The 17379-nt window shown below is 58.7% G+C and overlaps 1 protein-coding gene across 1 annotated transcript in view; it reads right to left on the minus strand.

Moving 5' to 3' along the window:
* SDK2 (sidekick cell adhesion molecule 2) overlaps positions 1-17379 on the minus strand; it is a 251364-nt gene that overhangs the window by 20340 nt on the left and 213645 nt on the right. The window contains exons 31-39 of the mRNA XM_032429331.1: positions 16864-16967; positions 16315-16385; positions 14475-14610; positions 12966-13022; positions 11581-11682; positions 11311-11426; positions 5740-5926; positions 3339-3476; positions 887-1048 (exon numbers count right to left, since the gene is read on the minus strand). Coding sequence (XP_032285222.1) covers positions 887-1048; positions 3339-3476; positions 5740-5926; positions 11311-11426; positions 11581-11682; positions 12966-13022; positions 14475-14610; positions 16315-16385; positions 16864-16967 — 1073 coding nt within the window. The remainder of the gene's footprint in view (positions 1-886; positions 1049-3338; positions 3477-5739; positions 5927-11310; positions 11427-11580; positions 11683-12965; positions 13023-14474; positions 14611-16314; positions 16386-16863; positions 16968-17379) is intronic.

The following is a 17379-nucleotide window of genomic DNA, read 5'->3' on the forward strand; positions in this document are numbered from 1 at the left end:
TCAGGGAAAGTCTGAGATGGGCTGTGTCCTTTCTCAGGGAAGGAGGGAGCAGAGGTTGGTTGTGTTCAGGAGAGGATATCCTGCCTGGGTGACAAGGACTTTGGAGAACAAACCTCAACCACAGTAGGCGGCTGAACAAGTCCCCCAGCTCAAGGCTGACCTCAAGAAGTGTCACATGCTCAGACAGAACCCTCTGCGGTCCTGGTCCCCAGCGTCCCCCTCCCCATCCCCCTCGGGCCCAGTGCGCTGCCTGATCTCTAACTGCCCTGCTCCTTTCTTCCCTCTGTCACCTCTGTCTAGGGAGGACGCAGCCTGGCAGGTCCCCCTGCCTGTGGCCTGGATGCCCACCCCCACCCCCGGGAGCAGGGGTGCTCAGAGCACTGGGCAAAGAGCCACCCCCAGCTCTGGTTCAAATGCACGTTCCCAGGGTGAATGGTCGGAGATTCCGATTTCCTGAGGCTCAGGGCCCAGAACCCTGGGGGGCTCTGACTTATGTGGCACCTCAAGAAACCCTCTGATGACAGGTGATCCTCCAGGGCCCAGGCCCGCCTTCCCTCGCACCTGGCCACCCAGCCCTCCCCCTTCTCCTCTGCCAGAGCTGCCTTAGGATACTCCCAACACTGGCTTGTGTTTTGGTGTGTCTGTCTGAACGCCAGCCCCCCATGAAGTCCTCCTTAATCACCTCCTTTAAATGCCTCCCTCGTCCCCCTTCCTCCCCCCCAGGCCCCACCCCTGTACTCTCTCGGGCTGTGGCTCTGTCCCCTCTAGACCCCGTCCCCCTCATCTCTGCACCTCCAGGATCTAGCACAGCTCTGACTTCTGACTCAGGGGCTGAATGTGGTGTGTGGACGGCAGCGGCCCCCTTGTCCGTCCTGCGCTCCCCTACCTTCTCCTGGGCCGGTGGTGACGTTGGCCTCGATCTCTGGCCCGTAGGTGAAGGTCTTGGCTCTGATGCGGAACCTGTATGTCATCCCCTCGGCCAGGTCCTTCACCTTCAACCACAGAGGGCTGCTCCCCTTCACGTCCACTGTCACGATCTTACTGACGCCTGGGAAGGAAGCACAGCATGTGGGGGACCACGGGCGCAGGTGGTGGCTGTGGGGGGCCCTCAAGTCAGGCCACGCAGCCGTGTTTCCCAAACACGCAGTCCTGCAGGCCGTTCTCGGGAGAAAGGGCTCCTCGGTGGGAGAAGTTTGAGAAGAGCTAGGGACCATCTGTCCGGGGAGGACGCACAGGGTCCTTCAGCATCTGGTGGGAAATGACCCCCCCCAACCTGTTTCACTGAACCATTGTACCCCAAATGTATTCTGCCCCCCGAATTCCACAGAACTGGAATCCCAAGGATCACCTTTCAGGAAGGGCTTCTGTAGAAGAAGCCCTGAGTCCGGCGTCGGAGGGGAGACACCTGCAGCCAGTCCCTACAGCTGAGGACAGCCTCGGGTCCGCCAGCAAGGGCCGGGGGCTCACAGCGGGCCCTCCATCAACTGCACCCCAAATCACAGCAACTAGAGGGGAGGCTGGGATGGTTTTCAGGAGGTCGAGGTTTGTGCTCCATGCTTCATGGGCTCAAATCCTCCCGACCACCAGCCTCCCCAGGGGTCGGGACTGGGGGTGATCTCCCGTGTCCTCCAAGCACGGTGGTGGCCCCTAGGAGATGGGCTTTGCAGGTCACAGCCCAGTGCGGGCCCTCCCCTGCCGTAGCTTTGGTTTGTTGTTCTACTGAATGAGGCTATTGATAGCGTCATGGACAGGATGTTATGAGGCTAAATAAAAGAGCACCTGGCACCTGGCACCTGCCCAGACTATCTTACGAATAAATAAGTACCCAACGACAGAGTGATGGCTGCTCGAGGGGCCCTTCTGAAGGAAGGAAGTCACCGCGGGGGACCCAGAACAGCAGTGCTGGGTACCTGTTCCTTGACATTTCTGAGCAAATCCCTCATCGGTCTGGGCCGTGGTTTTCCCAGCAGGAAAGGGGCGGGGGTCGTCGCTGGGTTCTCGTGAGGCCTGTTTGCTGCTGACCTGAACCCTGGGCTGAGGCGTGGCACAGTGCTGGCCTGGCTCAGTGACACCCAGGGCCTGACGGTCTCATCAGGGGCCATCGCAGAGTGGATGGGACTAGGCGAGCGCATGAAGTTAGTGAGGCGGCCAGACCGTGCCGGACCGAGGAACGGGAAGGCCAGGTGCTCACACCTCTCAAGGGCTGGGAGCCCCCTGGGTAGGTCAGGCAGAGGCCACTGTGAGGAGAGCCTGTCCTGTCCGCCTGCATCTTGTCCCCGTGACCTCTGCCCTCTCCTTTCTGTCCGAGGGAGAGACGGCCCCTTTCCCGGGGCCTGCACCTGACCACATCTCCTGGCCCGCCCCCCCGCCAGAGGCCCAGAACACAGTGCCGCTTTGCAGAATGAACTAGCTGCTGGTAGGCAGGTGACGGTGGGAAGACTGAGGGCCATTGTTCCCTTGGCTGGCCCGGGACTGCTGGCCCCTGTGGCTCTCCCAGGGCTCCGCCCCTCGTTCTGGCCAGGCTCTGTAGTCAGGGAAAGGTGAGAGTGAGGAGGTGACCTCAGGCCATCAGGCCACCACCTGTGAGCCAGCCACACCCCCCGAGTCCTCGCTGGGCTCTGAAACCGGACCCAGGCAGCCAGAAGCCCCTCTAAGTCGATGGCCGTGCTTTCTGGGCTCGCCCTGGGCTCGCCCACAACAGCGTGGGGCCGGAGCGCTGGCAAGCGTCTGACATCCACGGTCAGGGTTAGCACGGCCTGGCCTGGGCGCCTGGGAGTGGGGAAGGGTCCCCCCAGGGGCCTGGAGGAAGGGGTGGGGCAGGGGCCACTGGTGGCTCTAAGGACAGCTAGACGAATGGGGCTCCCGCTGAGAGGAAGGCGACTTGCACATCGGGGTTCTTGATCGGAGGTTCACAAGGGAACAGGGGTGCAGTGACTCCCCCAAACTTGTGCTTTCTGGGGAGAGGCTCAAACGAGTTCCTGACCCCACGAGAGGCAAAGACCTATCCAGAATAAGGCTGACACCCTAAATTTTGGGGGGCAGGCACGGGAGGGGCCATCGGGGCTCCCCCATCTTCCTGGGCCTGAGAGCAGCCTGGCCACCAGGCGGCGCCATAATTCCTGCAGGCTCCCTTCCTCTCTCCTCACTTGGGCCGGATTTGGGAGACCTAGGGTGCTGCTCAGCTTTGCCCCCCGCTCGCTGGTGGGGAAATGCTCCTTTCTCGTCTGGCCCCCGTGTCTCCCTTTACGAGCCAGGGAGACGCTCACCGCATCTGACTCTCTGCAGTGACCCTGGCGAGAGAAAGGCCTTGGGAGCCGGGCTAGGAGGGCCCCACTCACCGTCCACTGGGGTGCAGGGCTCGTACACCAGCCGGTAACCTTCCAGGACACCGTTGGGGAACTGCGGGGCCTCCCAGGACACGTTTACCGAGGTTGTGGTCAGCTCACTGAACTTGACCGAGCTGGGAGCACTGGGGGCTGCAGGGAGACAGCAAAGGGTTTGTTTTGTTCTCACGTGGATATTCAAAGCCCTGCTCGGCTTCCAGAAACCAGCAGGGGTGGTTGGGTCTGGGCCCCAGGGAAGAGAGAGAGGACAGGGGGTCGTCAGAGGTCATCCGTGCCCCTCCCCTCCCCCACTGACGCTGCTAGCACTCTCTTTCCAATACCAGAGTCCCAGAATGAGGAGGAAAGAGAACGGCCTTTTCCCTAAAGCTAGGGAACTCAGTTTCTTCCTGCTAAGTGGTCCTGAACCTCCAGGGTCGCTGTGGGGCCAGGCGAGGTCCTAGCTTTGTAGGGCTTGTCTTTGGCCTTCCCTGGTGGAGAAGGCAGGGCCGCCTGGGCCTCAGAGCATGAGGCGGGTGGTGAACAAGAAGATGACGGAACTGCAGCCGTGTGGCCTTTCTCCGGTCCCTGGGGCTCCAGGGCTTGTCATGGAGAGACCACGCTTGTCAGAAGCAGCCCATAATAGGGACGGTCAAACCATCTGGAAGAGATGCTTTCTTGGCCGAGAAGCCTGGAATGACCCTGAAAGCCTGGGGGCCGTGGGGGACTCGGATGGGGAGGACAGAGAGGAAGGGAAGGAAGCGCAGAGCTGGCTTCAGGCGGGATGACCACGCTATTATTATTGTCCGGTGCCGCCCCCCGCACCGAGCCGAAGCTAATCTGGACCCTGCTTCCGCTCCAGCTCCGGGAGGCAGCCCCAGCCCGCAGTCTTTGAAGGAGGGAGGCGAGCTCCAGGGGCCTTTCCTGCCTCCGCTAAGCAAGAGGGACATGGGTCAGGACACTTTGTCCTGCTGCCGGAAGCTTCCAGGCTCCCAGGGGCTCACATCCGACCCATGACACTGACGGAGAGTGGTCTGGACGAGCAGGCAGACAGACAGACCAGACCCTCGGGAGCCAGTGGAGGAAAAGGGCTGCCCTGGAGCCATGGCTTGGCCCCAAAGAGGACAATGCTTAAGAACTGACTCCACGGTCTGGTCCTCTCTTTAAGAGAGAGGCTAATTTACAGGCTGGGAAGCAGCAGGCTGGGAAGGATGCTGGGGGGGTGGGGGTGGGGCTCAGGACAAAAGGCTTGCATTTAATCCACCAGGAAGGAGCTCCATGACAGGCGAAGGAGCTGCCGTTCAGTGAAGACAGCCCAGGACCAGCTCACCTGCCCTGGCCTCCAACCTCTGCTCCCCGACTGGCGGGCCGGGGGGTCCTGGGCAAGAAGCATCACTGCCCAGTCCACCCCTGCTCACTGAAACGGGTGACACCTGCCCTGCCCATGCCTGGGCTTCTGGAAGGAGCTAGCATATCACTGCCCAAAAAGTGTCTTCGGACTCTATATATAGGCCCAGCTCTGCACGTGCGGGCAGCAGGGTTCTGACCATCACCATCCAGCCTTCTAACCGGCCTCCCTGCCTCCCTCCTCTGTTGGTCTGTCTCCCGCACGGCCGTCAGAGCAAGTTTTTAAAAACGTAAGCTGGATCCTGTTGCCCAACTGCTTAAACCCACCAATGATCCCCCAGTGCACTGAGAATCCATCCCAGACTTTCTTCCAAGGCTCCCTGACCCTCTTGGGCCATTTCCTCTCAAGCCACACGGTTGTTCCTTTAATCCCGTCCGGCCTCGAGGCCTTTGCACCTGCTGCTCCCTCTGCCCGGAACCTTTCCTCCAGGGCTTCCCACACTGGTCTCTTCCCACTCAGGTCTCAGCTGTCAGACCTTAGAGGCCGCCGCAGGCAGACCTGTCCAAGGCCACGTGTCCACCCCTGCCCCCGTCCTTCTACCGCTCACACTCACCGCCACCTGAGGCCAATTCACCTAGATATGTGTTTATGATCTGTCCCACTCCCTAGGGTGGGGACCTTGACTGTTGTGTTCCCAGCATCTAGCACAGTGCGGGTCCCTAGAAGATGCTCAGTAAATACTTGTAGAAGGAACAAAGCCGGGGCCGTATAAGAAAGCCGGGTGGGAACAAGGCATGGGCAGAACTGGGCTGGCGGGCTACAAGATGTGGGGAGGGCTGGGGACATCTGGGGGCTCTCTCCAAGGCTCTCTGGGGACAGCCTCTGTCTTCTGAGCCCTCTCATGTAGGCCCCTCTTTTTGGGCTGTGCTCTCCACCTCTGGAGGCCGTCTTGTGGGGCCTGGGTGTCCAGCCCAGACATCTCAGCTGATAGGACAGCTACTCCCACCACACCCCCCGCCCCAGGAGCACAGGTGCCCCCCACCGCCCTCCCCTCCTGCCTCTCTCCCCCACCTGCTTGCTGGGTCTGGCCCCGGGTCGGGGGGCTCCGAGGCCCATCCCCCGCGGCGTTGAAGGCTGCCACGCTGACCATGTAGGTGGTATAGCCGGTCAGGTTCTTGAGCTTCACACCGTTCTCTGCCAGGAAAAGCGTCTTCACCCGCTCCGTGAGGTTGCGCCGCTGGGCTTCCCAGAAATAAATCTGTGGGCACAGCCAATTGTGGGAGTGAGGGGGACACATTCGACTCTCGTCCTGCCCCCGCCAGCCCCAGGGTCGCAGAGACACCTTCGCTCATACCGTCCACACCCCCCACAATGGGCGTGAGTCACGCAGGGAACAGAAGTATTTAAGAGCTGTTTTAGAAACGCTTCCAGAACCTTCCTTTTCACAGCGAATACTTCAGTCTCTGCCAGACTAAACCCCAGGAGAGCACAGACCCCACGTAGCTGTCTGCCACGGGCCTGGAGGGTTTAGCACAGCACGGGCCCATCAGCCCTCGGAATACGGTTACCGGAGGAAGAAGCCAATTCTGCTCCTCAGGACCCTGAGCCGGGGACGGAAGTGCAGGGTGGGTAGACTCCTCCCCAGCCAAGAGGAGAGTGCAAGGACCAGCTCATGGCATCACCTGGGAGCTGGTTAGGGATGGGGAATGTCAGGCCCCTGGTGATTCACCTGCCCGGGAATTCACCTGCAGGCCGGCCTGGGGCTGAACCCCAGCGCACCATTCACGAGCATGGTGACTTCGCCAGGTGACACCCCTGAGCCATGGATTTGTCGGCTGACTAGTGGGGCTAAAGACACCCCACTTCCCAGGACCAAGGTGAGGAGGAGCTAAGGTGGTAAGGAGTGAAGAAGGTTTTAGTCCACCTGCTGCGCTCCACATGGTTCTGATTACTTAGTGCTCAGGGGCAGCGAAGCTCCGATTCCTCACGGGTGTCAGGAACTCTGGGAAACCCGCGGGGAAGCTGCGAGCCGCACGCCCCCGGGGACGATCAGCGAGTATTTGGCGCCACCTGCTGGCCAAGGAGGAGGTTTCTGCGCACGAAGGCCGTCAATTTCTCAATTTAGCTTCCTCTGCTAAATACAAGGGTCCCCACCTGGCACTCAGGACATCTTGTCACCCAGAAATCCTTGCTTTCATCTAACCCCGCCCACTTTTAAAAACAGATTCTTCTGATACGAGTAGATATCAGAGAGAAAGTTGATAAGGTTGTTCATTAAGTACTGTTCACAGTGATGGGCACACAACAGTGGACAAAGCTCCTGCTGAATTTGGGGCGTGGGGGGAAAGGCCAAGGTGAACGTCAGAGATCTGGGTGTTATCAGCACACAGATGGGACTTTTTGAGTGCACATGGAGACAATGAATGTAGGAAGTCGCAAGGGGATCTGGGGGCTTTGATGTTCAGGGGTTGGGGAGAAGCTGGGACAGCCAGCACGGGAAGCGGAGAGAAGAAAGCATTTCTCGGAGGAGGGACAGGTCTGCCGGGTCAAACTCGGGTGCTGAGCCAGGTAGGGTGAGGCTTGCCTCTGACTTCCATTGAACTTAGGAATCACTGAGGCCTGGACAGGAAGGGCTTTCGTCGGGGGTGAGAAGCTACTTGGAGCCGGTTGAAGAGATACTGGGAGACAGGGATGAAAGGTGGCGGGCCCAGAAGATTGTTTGGAGGATTTCTGCTATAAAGGGACCAACCAGAGACATGGCTGCCAGCCCAAGGGGCACGCGGCCGTCAGAGCGCACGCCAACAGGTAGCCAGGTGTCTACTAGGAAGTGCACTCCGCAGAGGGCTGCCGTCTTGGTGGGTCGGGCTCCCTGGTGTCTCAAGCACCTAGAATCGTGCCTGGCACCCTGCTGGGGCTCCAAAGAGGCTTGCTAATGAATAAGCACCTCATGCAGGCTGGAGCTGGTGGAGGATTCCAATCCCCTGCCCTTCGGGCTTCATCGGATCCAACAGGCCAATTTCAGCCTCAGTTAAATCAGGTCCACGGCCACACGCCGCAGCTGACTGGGAATTCACACTTTCAATTTTCACCGTGCTACACCGCCCTGGTCCACTTCCCCTGCGCGCATCTCCTACATCCGGGTCTCATCCACTCCTCCCCCACTGCCCCTCCCCTCCTCACTCCTAGCTGAGGCTCCTTCACCGAGAAGCAATCAGATGAGATTTTCTCCACAATCTCCGGGCGTCTCCTATACCTCCCCGGGTCCCTGTGTCCACCCCTCTGCCTGCCTCCCTCCACCACGTCTGCACTGTCGGCTCCTCCATAAGACTATGTTACATTCGAGCACGAAATCCCAGCCCCTCTCACCTCCTCCAGGACCTCATCCGCCAGCCCCCCACAGCTTCCGCTCTTCTAGAATCACATTTCCCCTCTTCCTGGGATCATTATCAGCACATCCACTAGCTGTCATTTCTTCTGTCTTAAAACTCCCTCTGTTGACTGTTTCTAATTCCTGTTTTCCTTTTCCTTTTCCTTTGTGATCTTTCCCTTTAAAGCAACACTCCTTAAAAGGGGTATCTGTACTCGCGGCCTCCCCTCATTCTTTCTTGAATCCCTCCAAGCTGGCATCCCCGGCCCCCAACCCTTGTCAGAGTCACCTGTAAACTTGACCTAGCTAATGCAATAATCTGGGGCTCAGCAAGCTTTCTGTAAAGGGCCAGGTAATAAATATCTCAGGTTTTGCAGGCCACACAGCTCTGTGGTAACTCAAAAGCAGCCTCGGGCAATTTATAAACAAATGAATGTGGCTGTGTTCCAATAAAACTTTATTTACAAAGACAAGTGGGGGGCCAGATTGAGCCCTTGGGCTGTAGTCTGACAATTCCCGCACAGTTGCTTCCTAGATTTCATTTTACTTGAGCTCTCAGTAGTATTTGGTACATCAGAGTCCTCCTTCCTCCAGGAGCACATTCTTAATATAGGTTCTGGGACTTCAGTCCCTTTTTTTTTTTTTTTTTTGGTCCTAGGTCTCAGTTTTCAGTCTTCTTGTGGTTTCTGTCTATACGTGTCTAATCTCTGGTCTTTTATCTATATACTGAGGACTCACAATTCACATCTCCAGCTTAGACCCTCTCTCTTGAACTCCAGACACATAAACCCAGCTGCATTTGGTGTCTCCCCTTGGGGGTCCAACAGACGTCTTGAGCTGACTCCAGCTCTCCCCCAACAAGCCTCCTCCTTCCACACTCTTTTGTCTTTTCCTGCTCTGTGTCTGGAAGCTCCATCATCGAATTGCTTGTAAATCCTCTCTCACACTCCACATTCGATTCAGCAAATTCTACCAGCTCCACCACTCAAATGGAGCCAGAGGGCAGACACTTCTCCTGCTGATATAGCCTGGCCTAAGCACCACCATGCCTCACCTAGTTGTTTCAGTCCCCTCCTTGTGGTTTTGTGCTTTCCCCATTTCAGATTGCTCTCAGCACAGCCCTTTAAAAACCCAAGTCACCTGTGGCCCTCCTTTGCCCCAAACCGTCCACAGCTGTCCTCTCATTCTGAGTGACAGCCAGTCCTTGAGGGCCCTGGGTGATATAGCCCAGGTCACTGCTTGGACCCATCTCCCATCATACTGCCCTCCACACACACTCGGACGCACTGGCTCTTTGTTGAGCTTTGTAAACGCCAAGCACCCACCGACCCCAGGACCTTTGCTCTTCTTTCCCTCTTTCTGGAATGTTCTCCTCCCAGAAGAACATGTGATTCTCACCCTGTTCTTCATTTTTTTTTTTTTTAAAGATTTTATTTATTTGACAGCGAGAGAGGGAACACAAGCAGGGGGAGTGGGAGAGGGAGAAGCAGGCCTCCCGCTGAGCAGGGAGCCCGATGCGGGGCTCGATCCCAGGACCCTGGGATCATGACCTGAGCCGAAGGCAGACGCTTAACGACTGAGCCACCCAGGCGCCCCCTGTTCTTCGTTTTTGCTCAGGTGTCCGCTTCGCATTAAATCCTTTCCTAACGACCCTATTCCCTATTAAAATGCCAAACCTCGCCCTGGCTCGCTTTCTCTATGCCCTTCATCTGTGTCCTTTGCCACCCTCTGGAGGGGCTACTTGTTTTGTACATTACTGGTCTTCTTCCCCTAAAATTTAAGCTCAAGTTGCCTCTCTGTTCACAGCTTTATGTCCAAACTGAGAAACTCCACTGGGCACAAAATAACAGCTCAATAAACACACACGTCCCTGAAAGACTAGCTGCATGGGCGTGCCTGCCCGTGCACACGTCACAGCTCAGTCCGACCCAAATCAAGCTCACCGGAGCTGTGCTCACTGGCTGGTGACGTCTGCCCATCATTAATGTCCGTGCTAATTACCGTGCAGGTTAATGCACGTCTGGGATGCAGCCATCCCGTGTCCCCAGCTAAGAATGCCCACAGTCTCCATGTTTTCCGAGCACGCAGACACCAGCCCTGGGATACATGCGGTCCAGGCGTCCACACGTTTCCTGGGGCTGCACGCTCGCTGGACACTTCCACACCTCCACAGTCTGCTGGCTACCAAACTGTTGCAGGCTCCGCCCCGGCTCCTCCTCCTTCCCATGGGAGGCATATGCTAGGGATGCGGTATTTAGCTCTTCCCAGCGGGCACTCCTGGGCAGGCTTGCGGGGTGTCATCCCTCTTTAAGCTCCCTCGGCAAGATGCCTTTCCTCCTCTCTCCTGCCTCCTTCACCCCAGGTGGAAAGAGACTCCTGTGTGGGTTTCTGTCTTCAACTGGGGCCACCTCTGTTACCAAGCTATGTGACCCCGGCAAGCCCCTGGCTTTTGTGGGAACTCGGTTTCTGCCTGTGGAATGAGGGGGCTGAGGCAGGTAAACCACGAGGCCCCGCGGGGGTCTCACACTCCCCACCCCGTCACTGCGCTGGGCTTCTCTCTGGAATAACAACCCCCCACAGCCAACGGCTCCGACGAAGGAGACGCAGTATTACTGTTCTGTCTACCACCTCCTCTGGGGATTGTGTTCTGTGCCTCCCCCCTGCCCCGCACAGGGTGAGGGCTAGCAGACCTGGCGTCCGATGCTCTGCTACCTTTGTGATCTTGCCGGACCACCTAAACCGGGTCTCGGTTTCCTCATCTGTACAATGGGTGCAAACGTTTCTAATCTGCCCGCTTCACAGAGCATTCAAGAGCATGAAGTAGTTCTATAGGACTGTGAGAATACTGGAGATGAACTGAATTCTGTTCAAACATGTGAGATCCTCTAAGATCTGGAAATAATTTTAAACAGAGATGTCCACATCCTTAGCCAGGGGTCCTTTGCCGCTTGGCCAAATCAACAGTGTAATTAGAGTTGGCCAAATGACCACTTTGAGGGGTCTTTTGCTGGCACTGGGAGCTGGGGGACTGGGGTGGAGGGTTTTGCCTGAAGCAAGGCCCGAGCTCCTTGCATCTGAGCTCAGCCTGGCTAGGATGCTGCAGAGGACAGGTGGAGTTTTGTATCGCTGCACAATATTCCGATGGATTGGGTGCAAGCAGCCGAGGGAGCAGGTGTAGACCTGCCGACCTCTCCCTCCTACCTCGCAGGGCTCACTCCCACCCCCAAGTTGGCCCTCTGACCCCCGGACCCTCTTCTCTGCCGAGCGCCCCGTACCTTGTAGCCCTGGATGTCTCCGTTCTGGCTCTCCAGTGGTGGTGGCTCCCAGGTCACATCAAGCTGTGTGGCCGTGGCGCCATGGACAGCCACGTTACGGGGCGTTGCGGTGGGCACTGGAGGGCGTGAGAGGTCGTGAGTGAGGGGCACAAGTGGGCTTCAGGGAGGAGGAGGTGGGTTGGGATGGTGTGGGGCCCCCGAATCCCGTATGTCCTCTAGCTGGACTTCTGGGGTGGGGAAGGCTGAGGCTGCAAGGGCAGGCAGGCTCACCTGCTTCCCCGACGAAGACTTCCTGGGGGGGGCTCGAGGGCCCCTCCCCCACGGCGTTGTACACGCTCATCCGTATCTCATACCGCCGGTGTTTGTTCAGATCTGGGGGAGGGGGGGCACAGAGAGGTCACTGGCCTGCAGGGGCAGAACCAGCATGGGGGGCGGAGCCTGTGATGATGCGCCCGGGATTCTAGTTCCTGCCAGAAGGTTCAGGAAAGAAGAGGTAAGGAGTGGGGTGGCCGGGAATCGGGACACAGGACGCCTGTGGTTGGCTTCCCGGCCAAGGGAGAGCATACTAGACACTTTGGAAACTGAAAGAGACACTATGCATATTTATGCAGGGACAGCTAGTGCAAACCAATATTGTCCTCCCGGGCACACGGGTCACGCACGGGTCACCCTGTCCCCACCATGGCAGATGCTTGAAGTTCCCAGCTGCCCAGGCCCCATCAACCAGCTCTTCACACAGGGGGCTCACCCCTCAGGGAAGGGGCTTATTGGATGTGAATTCTGGGCTAAAAAACGCTATGTTTTTGCCAAGTTTGGGGGTCCTGGGTGGAGATACCTGGACAGAAGCTGAGAGACAAAGGGCAGTTGCAGGAAAATGGGCCGCGAAAACTTGGATGGGAGTTGCCATCCCTGCTTGGTCGGGGGAGGCTAGAAGGTTCTCCCACCGTTCTCCCTGGGCACCCTGCCCTTCTCCCCTTCCTCGGGGGGAGTTCTGCCACTCAGCTGGAATGTGGGTGGGGGAGTCACCCTCATTTAACCGGCCACACAGACCGTGTGGGCCACTGGCCGATGAAGGAAGGAGAAGGACAACATGGTCTCACACTTGGCTTCTGCTTCGTACAGAGAATGGGGCCCCTTTGCCCAAGCTCTGGGCCTTAGGGAGAACCACAGACTTTAGAAAGAGAGCGAGACTTAGGCCAGGCACCCATCAGGAACATTCCCAGGTCCCTGGGGGGACAGAGGGGGTCCTGCTCACTCTGGAGGTGGGGGTTGGCCTGGAATACAGAGCCATGCAGAAAAGTGCCTTCAACGGGACGAGGTGAGTGGCAGTGTCGTGGATGCCTGCCCTTCCAAGCAGCAGACCCAGAGCTCCTCCCACGGACCTCCTGTCATCCCCCCAGCCACCCCACAGAGCACAAGACCGGAGCTGCTCCCTCTTCCGTTCTGTACCCGATGGATGCACGCTTCCCTGGTCACCCTCTACATTTCTGTGTGTTTCCAGAAAGTCATGTGTGCTTTGGGCGATCCCATTCTTCAAGTGGCCTGAGGCGGGCACGCCCCTCAGCCCGGACTCCGGTGTCCTCAGAGGCCCCACACTCCCCATCCCTGTGGAAGGCCTGGGCCCGACTCGGGAGCCGCCATGCAGGGAGACTTACTGTCCAGCTCGTACTGGGTGAGGCTGGGCCGGCTCAGGTTCCGCATGGAGTACATGGCTACGGGGCGGGAGGCCGAGGGGGCCAGAGGGAGACAGCAGACAGAGGAGGTTAGTACACACACACCCTGCTCCGCTGGGACCCCGAGGAGAGAGGCGGGATGGGGGAGGGGCCTGGCAGTGCACATGCAGACAGAAGGGGTGTCCGGGTGTCCGACGCTGAGTTAGGGGCCCCGGGCGGGAGTGAGAGAGGGTGCCCACGAGGCCGGGGAGACACAGGGCACCGCGAGCCCCCTGGAGCCCAGTACCCCTGAGGGCAGCTCTGGGGGACCCTCGGTCCCCAGTCGCTCCCTCGTCTGAGCTGGGACTTCGATAGAACCATCCTGAAACTGTGGGGTGTTAATTTTCCCCTCTTAAAAGAAACCCTTTTACTTCCAGGAAATAGGCCAGCATTATCCAGAGGCAGATAAAATCACAACCACAAGCACATGTCTGCCAAAAAAAAAAAAAAAAAATAGTGCAAGCTGCTGGATCAGCTACATCCGAGTTGTTCTGTGAATATTCCCTTGCTCTGCGTTCACTCATTTTGTTGTCTGCTAGTATTCATTAGAAGCCAAGGCACGAAAGCCTTAGGAGGATTACGGGACAGCACTTGGCATGCTCTTCGTCTCCCACCCACCCGGGGACCCCAGGCCCCTGGGCTCCTCTCTGCTGCCCACTCCCTGCCCCTCCGTGAGCCGGTCACGGAGCCCATGGCCTCTCCCATCCTGGCCCTCAAGTCCAATCCGAGCCGCCGCCTTGGCCCCAGCCGCCTGCTTTCGGTGACCGCAGGAGCCTCTAACTGGAACCCCTGCCTCTGGTCCTCCACCGCCAGCCATCGCCCTCCTGCCCCAAAGGGCAAGCACGTCATCCTCCTTGGCTGTGACTCTCCCTGGGATTCCCACCAGGCTCCTGGCTCTTTCCTTCCTGCCGCCACAGGCAGGCCGGATTCCGAGGACCCTGGGACAGAACAGTGACCTCCAACCAGCAGGTCATTGGGGTGAGCAGGCTTGACTCTTGGCCCTTTCCACCTCAGGCCCTTTGCTGGGCTTTCCCCTTAGCTTTGAATGGGTTGACTTGGGATCATCCATCAGGGTCATCGCCAAGGCCATCTTCAGGGAGGCCTTCCCTGACACTGACTCCCCTGGAAAAGGCCCCCAAGGCCATCATGCCAACTGTCTTAGACATTTATTGTTAGTTTACTTCTTAAGTGCAGGCTCCTCCTTGAGCCCGCAAGCTCTGAGGGCAGGGGCCGTCTGTCTTGTTCACTGGTGTGCCCCCAGTGTCCGAGGGCATGCAGAAGGTGCTCAATAAACACCCAGTGACTGAACGGGACGGGGGTGCCAGGGAGAGGTGCACTCAAGAGAGGGCGGCAGGTTTCAGGTCAGGGTGCCTCCAGGAAGCTGGGAGCTCCCAGGCAGGGAGGGGAGTGTCCCGGCCCCACTGTCCCCTGACCCCTGTGGATGCCACTCACAGGTAAGCTCGGCCCACTTGGCCCCTGGGTTGTTGATGCCACGCAGCGTGAAGCCCCTCAGCCCCTCGTAGAGCAGCTCCCGGTACCGGATCCGGAAGCCCAGGAGGATGCCGTTGATCTTGTCCTCTGCTGGTGGCTGTAGGGAAGGGAGTGGAGAATGGGGAGGGGCAGGAAACCCCAAGGCTCACCCGCTTCCACTCCACCCCTCTCCCTTCCTCCCTCCCCATCCTGCCTCCTGTGACCATAGGGCAGAGCCTGAGCATCCCCCGGGGAAAGAAATCAAAATGACACTGAGCATTTTTAACTTAAGAAGCACATCCAGTGAGGTTATTTCAGCTCTGCAATATCCTCTGTGGGGCAGGGAAGGACTGGAATCTCCATGCCATTCCCATTCCCAGAGCAGGAAGGTGAGGCTCAGCCAGGGTAAGGCATTTGCCCAAGGGCACACAGCACCGTTGGGCTCTCCTCCTAGACCGTTCCTTGCCCAGGGACACCTTCACACAGCACCAGCCTCCCTGGGCCTGGTGACCCCGCCACCTCCCACCTGACCAGTGTCTCCTGGGGTTCCTGCGAGGCCGCTCCCTATCCCTGAATGCACTGCCCCTGCGCTGCCTTTTACTACTTTCTTCTTCACTTTCTGCTCCCATCCACAGCCCACTGGGAGAACAGGCTTTAGGGGAAGGTGGAAACTACTTTTTAGGATACCTCTTTTTAAAATCCCGCTGAAGTGCTTCACCCTTTTATTAGCTCCTTCACTGTCTCCCTGGCTACTGACACCTCCCTGCCCCTTCGCCAGGATGGCCTGGGGCTCCGCCGGCCTGGTCCTGGCTTCGGGCTGCACAAGGTCACTTTCACTCCAGGGAGGGTCCTGTTGCAGTGCGGCCTCGGGCTGGGGAGGGGCTGCGGGACACCTTCCTGTTTCCTCTTAAGGGGTCTCCTGTTGGGGACGCTGTGGTGGACAAATGCCCGCCCCTCTGATGCCAAAAAGCGAGACAAGGGTTTGCTGCTTTGGGGCCCGTGTGGGTGACCTGCCGAGTCCAGAGGCTGGACTTGAGAGCGTTCAGGAGGGTCCCGCAGGCAGAGACCGGCAGCCTGGTCTCAGATGCGTCTGGTGGTCTTCCTCAGACCATGGCAGGACAACAGTGCCCACCAAGGGACGCCTGGGGAGCTCAGTCAGTTAAGCATCTGCCTTTGGCTTAGGGTCAGGATCCCAGGGTCCTGGGATCAAGCCCCGCATCGGGCTCCCTGCTCAGCGGGGAGCCTGCTTCTCCCTCTCCCTCCGCCCCTCTCCCCTGCTGTGCTGGCTCTCTCTCTCAAATAAATAAAGAAATAAAATCTTTAAAAAAAAATGCCCACCAGAGAGCAGGCAACGGGGGGAGGAGGCGGGGTGCACGGAGGAAGGGGGTTCTCTGTCCCTGGACGATGGGTTCCCACTTGGGGTTCTGGCCAGGTATGTACACCTGTGTTTGCTTTGGTTTGATCAGGAATCCCTTCACTGATGGTGGGCCAGGATTCATGGGGACTCAGGGGGCCCTGAAAGCCCCACGCACTTTTCTGTCCCAGGACTGGCAGCTCGGAGGGCACTAAGCCTGACCCTGCCACTTACTAGCTGTGTAACCAGGCCCGTTCATGTCACTTCCCTGAGGGCTGGGTCCTCGTCTGCAGGAGGGGATTGGAACAGAGCCTGCCCGAGGGGATTATCTGGAGAGCGGAGTGAGGGCATGTGTGTATGATGTTCCAGCCTTGCTGGGGGCTGTCACCTTTCTGGTCCCTGCACAGGGTGTGTCTAAGTCCTCCTGGGACATGGGCCCCTCCCTGTCTGCTGGCTGCCGGCCCGTACCTGCCATCGAATCAGCACGGAGGTGGTGGTGTGGGGTGTCACCGACACAATGGTGGGTGCCTCGTCGGGTGCTGGGGAGAGAGACAGACAGGTGAGCTCTGGGGACTGGGCCTTAGGCCCCCTGGCAGGCCACAGGGAGCAGATTCTTCTGCGAGTGTGGAGGGAGGGGGCCCAGAGCCCTGACCCCAGTCTGCACCCAAGAGCCCAGAGCCCCCTCCTCTTTGTCCCTAGAGCTACAGGTTTTTGCTGTTGCTGCTGCTGAGGCCCCCCCCACGCCCTTTCACTGGTTTTCTGGGGTTCGCCATGAGCTTGGGGACAGCAGAGAAGGAACACACTGGGATGCCGGGCTTGGCGTCGGTGCCCGAATCATGGCAAAGGCCCCTCTGGCCCAAACCTCCTTGGAACTCTGCCCAGGGAGCCAGACACAGGGCCCGACGGGCCCTCTGCCCCTCCCACCTTTGGGGGCCCCTCCCCTCCAAAGAGAACGCCCAGTGCCCAGGAAGCGCCAGTGGGCCAAGAGAAAGATCCGAGTGGGAGGGCAGCACTGACCGGCCTGCAGAGTGGTCAGTGGCTCTGACTCCTCGCTGAACTCGCTGTCCCCAATGTCATTGGTCGCCTTCACGCGGAACTTGTAGGACGTGAAGGGCTTGAGCCTATGGGCACGATCGGGTTCAATGAGCAGGGGTATCCCCTAATGCCTCACCCCACCATCTCTGCTTGGGAAAGGTGGGGGCAGAGCGTGCTGACCCGTTACACAGATGGGAACACCAAGGCTCAACAAGGTATGTTCCAGAGGGCACACGGGGCCCAGGCCCTCCGGGTCCTGATGCCTGTCTGGGTGTGGCCCCACTTTCAGCCCCCAGGTGGCCCTGTCTACAGGTCTCCCGCCTCACAGGGGGAGCCGCTATGAGAGCACGGATAACTCTCCCTCTGAACAAACTCCTCCCCCCAGAAATGCCATCCCTTTCTAGAATCTAGTAAACTTAGGAAGGGTCACGGTTCTCAAGATTTAACCACCACTTCACCTCTATAAGCCTTGTTCCTCTCCAGGCAAACGTCTTCCCT

This window comes from Phoca vitulina, unplaced genomic scaffold, assembly GCF_004348235.1.
Source record: "Phoca vitulina isolate PV1807 unplaced genomic scaffold, GSC_HSeal_1.0 scaffold41, whole genome shotgun sequence".
NCBI classification, from domain to species: Eukaryota; Metazoa; Chordata; class Mammalia; order Carnivora; family Phocidae; genus Phoca; species Phoca vitulina.